This window comes from Mus caroli, chromosome 1, assembly GCF_900094665.2.
Source record: "Mus caroli chromosome 1, CAROLI_EIJ_v1.1, whole genome shotgun sequence".
NCBI classification, from domain to species: domain Eukaryota; kingdom Metazoa; phylum Chordata; class Mammalia; order Rodentia; family Muridae; genus Mus; species Mus caroli.
In genome coordinates, this window is record NC_034570.1 from 100,083,018 (window position 1) to 100,088,971 (window position 5,954).

General features: G+C 37.2%; 1 protein-coding gene across 2 annotated transcripts in view; it reads left to right on the top strand.

The window, feature by feature from the left end:
- Positions 1 to 3,751, top strand: part of Serpinb10 (serpin family B member 10) — a 20,570-nt gene extending 16,819 nt beyond the window's left edge. The window contains exon 7 of one of the 2 annotated variants that reach the window (XM_021173024.1): positions 1,162 to 3,751. In XM_021173024.1, coding sequence (XP_021028683.1) covers positions 1,162 to 1,566 — 405 coding nt within the window. In that variant the 3' untranslated portion in view covers positions 1,567 to 3,751. The remainder of the gene's footprint in view (positions 1 to 1,161) is intronic. The other variant, XM_021173018.1, reaches the window with a different exon arrangement.
- Positions 3,752 to 5,954: the final 2,203 nt, after the last annotated feature.

Here is a 5,954-nt window from a genome sequence, read left to right on the forward strand (position 1 = left end):
TTACAGTTGGATCTCATGGAGGCATTTCCTCAACTGAAGCTCCTTTCTCTGTGATAACTCCAGCTGTGTCAAGTTGACACAAAAATAGCCAGTACAAGCATCTTCTGGGTATATGCCCAGGAGTGGTATATCTGGGTTTATAAAACTCTCAAATGAATAAAAGTATATATTTTTTGCAAAAAATTAATAAAATTTCAAATCTATATTCATATACAAGTAGACCTATGCACACATTAATACATTATTCTTGGAACTTCCCAATTATAAAAGGGAGGTTAGGTATCTGATGCCCAATATAAAAATGTACTCATAAGATTTGGAGATTTTCTTTTTCCCCCTTTTTCATTCTTTCTTGACATCACTTATAATATCTGAATATAAAATATAAGCATTTTATTTTCTCTGAGATTTTGTTTTCAATGAACTGTTTCCAATGTTAAGAAAATGAGCTGTTTGTGCCCTGTATCACTGAAATTTTCTCCAAAATGAAATCTCTTATGGGAGGAGATGTTGATTTTGGCCTTGATTTAAGGCTGGCAGAGTAGCTTATATCATAGTGGGCAGGAAACAGTAGCTAGAAGGAATCAGAGAAAGATATAGCCATCAAGGACTCACTTCTCTCCTCCAGCCAGGCACTACTTTCCACAGTTCTGTAACCTCTCAGTAGTCTATTCAGAGTTATTCATCAGCAGATTAACATATTTATTATGTTAGAGTCCTCATGATCAAATTTTCTAAAGAAATTCTCTCACTGACACAATTAGAAATATGCTTAACTAATCTTTTAGTAGCGTCTAATAGAATCAAGTTGACAGTAAAGACTCATACATGTCTTTACAACTTAAACTACAGTATATGCTTTGTGTAAAAAAAAATCAAGTGCTTGATTACATTAGGATATTTTAGTACAGTTGACACCTTACATACTGTGGTAAGAGTATTTCCCTTTCAAAACAAAATCTAATTCTTCTATTTCCTAGGAGCTATTATCTGCAAAACAGAACCTCAGTTGTTCAACAGTAGAAAGTTCTCAACACTTAACCAGGGAACTTCCAAATATGTGTTTTGCTGCTGCTCTAGGCAGAGGAAGTGATGGTACTTTCTTTAACGGTCTATTTTGCTCTCTGATTTACTGACTCTTTCTGGGTTCTGATCCTGCAGCTGGAGAGAGCCATCACTTATGAGAAACTAGATAAGTGGACCAGTGCAGACATGATGGACACATACGAAGTGCAGCTGTACCTCCCCAAGTTCAAGATGGAGGAGAGTTATGACCTCAAGTCAGCCCTGAGAGGTATGGGGATGACCGACGTTTTCAGCCAGAGTAAAGCTGATTTCTCAAACATGACTTCAGAGAGAAATCTATTTTTGTCCAATGTTTTCCATAAGACTTTTCTGGAAATAAATGAAGAAGGTACAGAAGCTGCAGCTGGCACTGGAAGTGAAATCAGTGTTCGAATTAAGGCACCTTCCATTGAATTAAATGTAGATCATCCATTTCTATTTTTCATCAGGCACAACAAAACCAAAAGCATTCTTTTTTGTGGAAGATTCTGCTCCCCCTAAACTCTGCATCTCTCATTTAATGAAAACATCTTATAGTATAAAACAAACAAACACACAAAAACCCATATTATGAGACGGAAAATGGAAAATCAGACATCACAAAATCAGCCCATAGCCTATACACATTTCATGCTTGTATATTAATAAATGAACCTTCAGAGAATGTGTTCTTGTGATCCTGTCATGTTTATCTGTTTGTTTGTTTACATATTTATTTATTTATTACCATTGTGCACACCATTTTGTTTTAGGGTGAATTTTATTTATGTTGCAAAAGTGATGCTTGTAAATACCAGAGCTTATGTACTGACCCAGGATCTCCAGATGTGGTTGATGACAATGAAAACCAGGCCATGTTGGTGGTGTCTCAGCAAGACTGAGGTGGAAGCAAATTTATCAAAAGCAATCACACTTTTTATATCCTTATCAGAAACTGAATACAATAGTGATTTCCAGTAAGAATACAATTGTAGTTGCCTGGATACAATAATTTTTACAAGCTATATGGGTACACCAGATTAATGTCTAAGACTAATTGTTCTTCCAAACTTCTATATACTTTGCTGATTTTTAGGGAATGCAGAGATATCTGATGTTGGGGAGGTGGGTTTGGGATGCCTGAGGGAGTGCCTCAGTTCTCAGGAACTGAAAGGTATATAGTGGCCCTGAGAAACCTGTGACACATACCTCTTAAGGCTGCTGGACCAGGCCATCTTCATGACTCCTTGCAGTCCCCTATTTTTTGTTTGTTTGTTTATTTGTTTGTTTTTTAATTTTAAGGCATGAAAGTCATTCTTCAAAACGAATATGGAGTAGGAAATCAATCTCAATAGTCAATCTCAAGGCAATAATGGTTCCCAATACAATCAATAACAAAATTCCCAGAGACAATCCTAGGGACTACAATTTAGAAGTCCAAAAAATGAAGACCAAAACCCTTTTATAGAATTTTCATGGGATTAGAGGAGGATAATTCATCCAACTTTGAATTTATATTTTTATCCGTATATATAAATTTAAATAAATTTATTTGTATTTATGTCATTCTATTTTTTTTTATTCAAGGCCTGAACAGCAATACTCAAATTGTCATGTGACCAGCTTTATCTGGAAAACAGTATGTTCTGAATTGGGGGCACCCAAAAATTTAGAATAATTAACATAAATAGTAAAGCTCTTCTCTTCCCAGCTAACAAAGTAAAATGCAGGAAGACCAGGAACATGAACCCAACATGTCTCAGCAGTAACAGGCACATTCACCAGGGACAGTATATCAAGAAACAAATTCTACAGCCACAGAGTTTTGTTGAGATTTCACCAACTTTGAGTCCTCGATCACTAGTTTCTTTGAGTCATTGTTGGGATGCAGACTCTATTCTTGGCTCTAAGACTCTGACTCCATGTTATTTTCTTTTTCTTCCGGTGAAGGCTTTGCAAACTCTTTGGAGGCTCCTTGTCCATCTCAAAGATGATTCTCATGTCGGATCAGTCCTTTGTCTTTCTCAGGTCTGATCAGTCCTTCATGTATCCACAACCATTTCTCAGGACCTTGAGGATAAAACTCAAACATAACCTTAGCTCTAGTGATCTTGACCATTCCACTGGCCAGATATCTTTCTATGATCTTGAATTGCTTTGGAGGGCCCCCCAAACGATTGGGTATCAGTAAGACCATCCTTACCCAAATCTTACCATTTTAAAATATAAATAGAAAGTAAGTTATTGTGAGGAATTGCCTTACCTTTATTTTTGAATAATGTTTAGGTTGCAGTTTAGCTCTTTTCACAAAAGATTGGCCCTGAGGGGTCTGTGGAATTCCTGTAGTGTAGCTTACAACATTTTGTTGGCAAAATCCCTGAAAACCCTGGCAGTATTTGTAGTTGAATGCCAGTTTTTAATTCTTAACAGGGGGTTAACATAGTAAAAGCCTTGAGTAAAAAGGTGATAGACCTTTATCTGTCTTTCCTGACAGGGGAACAGCAAAAATGAGCAATGAGTAGGTGTCCCCAATGACACGAATATATTGTAACTTCCCAAAACTGGTGACATTAGTAACATTCATGTGCCAATACAATTTGGAAATAATCTTTGGGGAGTTACAGTGTAAAAGGGAAAAGCAATGATATTAATTTTTATGCATGAATGACACTCCTTAATTACCAAACAAAACTGCTCCTTTGTTAGTGAAAAGGGATTTTTCATTGCTGAAGCATTTTGAAGAAACGTATGTGAGATTGTCATGTGTCCTTTAGGCTGTTAATTACTAAGGAAAGAGACAGTGCTAAAAGAGAATGTATCTTTGCATTTCCTTCAGACACAAGTCCTGAAAGATTAGAATATGACCTAATAGGACCAGAAAAAAACTGGATTTTTCTACATCTCCAATTTCTGTTAAATTGATTGCAATAAAGTTTGAATAGAGGTGATTGATGAAGCATCTTGTTTCGAGATGTTGCACTGCAAAGACTATATACTGTGACTCAGAATATACATTTCAAAATTAAGAGTAGTATTACAAAATGACATAAATCATATGTAGTTCTATCTGTTGTACAAAAGCACCTGGGGAAGTGAATATGTGTGAAGCATGTTCAGAAACCAGGGCACAGTATCATCTTCTATGGCATCCTTAAATACTACTTGTGCAGAGGTTGGCAAGCTTGGTGTACTTTCAGGAAACAAACTAGCATCTTTTTATGCAAAAATCAGTGTTTACTGGATGGAAAATAATGATTAATTTGAAAAAGATGCAAAGGTAAAACCAGTGATAATTAATCTTAAGTATTCATGAAAAATTCCCACTGTTTTATTATAAGTAATCATATTGTCTCTTTTCTGAATAATCGCTCTATGTGAGACCTTTCTAGAGTTACAATTCAGCAGTCATAAACCAGTATGGAGTAATTAGCCTTTGGGAGCTTTGAGGTCATGTATCCATTCTAGAGCAATCTTGTGAGGATGTTGGGAAAAATGGAAATGTAACAACACAGGAACAGTACAAAGATTTGAGATACATGGAAGTTGAGCATTTCTAAGTACCATTCCTACAGGCTGTAGTGTTACGCATGCAGGCTCAGACCATTCTCTAGGAGATTAAGGACCAGGATTACCCTGAAGGATAATAAATAAAGGCTGCAGTTGGGGTGTGGGAATTTTCAGTGTAAGTCTAATTGAATCTATGTCCCCTGGCAGTTTTTGAAAAGCTTAGGATTTTAAAGATGTCCTTCCTAATTTCCACCCTTTGAGGAATGATTACAAAAGACTTTATGAAATTTGCTAAATGTTGGGGATTGATTCTAATGCTTTGTCTTATTTTGGCTCCTAAAAAAGCTGTGCTTCCAGACTGAGAGTCCATGCCCTCAGCTGGATTTGATTGATAATAAAGAATTTTCATATAGCCAATGATTGGGCAGAAAGACAGAGGCAGGACTTTTAGATTGTGCAAGTGAGGGGCTGAGAGAGACACCATAATGGGGAAGCAAAAAGATAAAAGTTAAAGGTCTGCTGGCATGTAAGGATCCAGGAAAATGGTCCAAGGGGTCACTCCCCCAATTGGGTCTGGGGTAGCAGAGATGAAATGTTGATTTAGCAAGTTGACTTAGGAAAGTTGGAGGGGAGGATGCTGCAGGGAGATTTAGAAGTGCCAAACCACTGGGCTAGTAAAGGCATATCAAATTTAGTTTTCTCTCTCTCTCTCTCTCTCTCTCTCTCTCTCTCTCTCTCTCTCTCTCTCTCTNTGTGTGTGTGTGTGTGTGTGTGTGTGTGTGTGTGTGTGTGTGTGTGTGTGCATGTGTGTGGGTGCAGTATGTGAGTGACCCACTGGGAACCATTCTCAATTTTCCACGAAACCACAGAATTGATTTTCAGAGTAGATATACAAGTCTGTACACCCATAAACAATGGAGGAGTGTTCCCCTTGCTCCACAGCCTTGACATCATGTGCTGTCCCTTGAGTTTCTGCTCTTAGCCATTCTGATGGGTAAGGTAGACTCTCAGAGTTGTTTATTTGCTTTTCCCTGGTGACTAAGGACTTTTAACATTTCTTTGAGTGCTTCTAGGTCATCCTCTGTTGAGAATCCTTTGTTTAGCTCTGTACCCCATTTTTAATTGGGTTATTTGGCTTGTTGGTTTCTGATTTCTTGAATTCTATGTATATTTTGGATATTAGTCCTCTGTCAGTTGTATGGTTGGTGAAGATCATTTCCCAAACTGAAGGCTATTGGGTTTTCCTAATGATGCTGTCCTTTGATTTATAGAAACTTTTCAGTTTCATGAGGCTCCATTTATTAACTGTTCAACTTAGTGCCCGAGCCATTGGTATTCTGTTCAGGAAGTTGTCTTTTGTACAGGAGAGTTCAAGGCTATTTCAAACTTTCTGTTCTATTAGA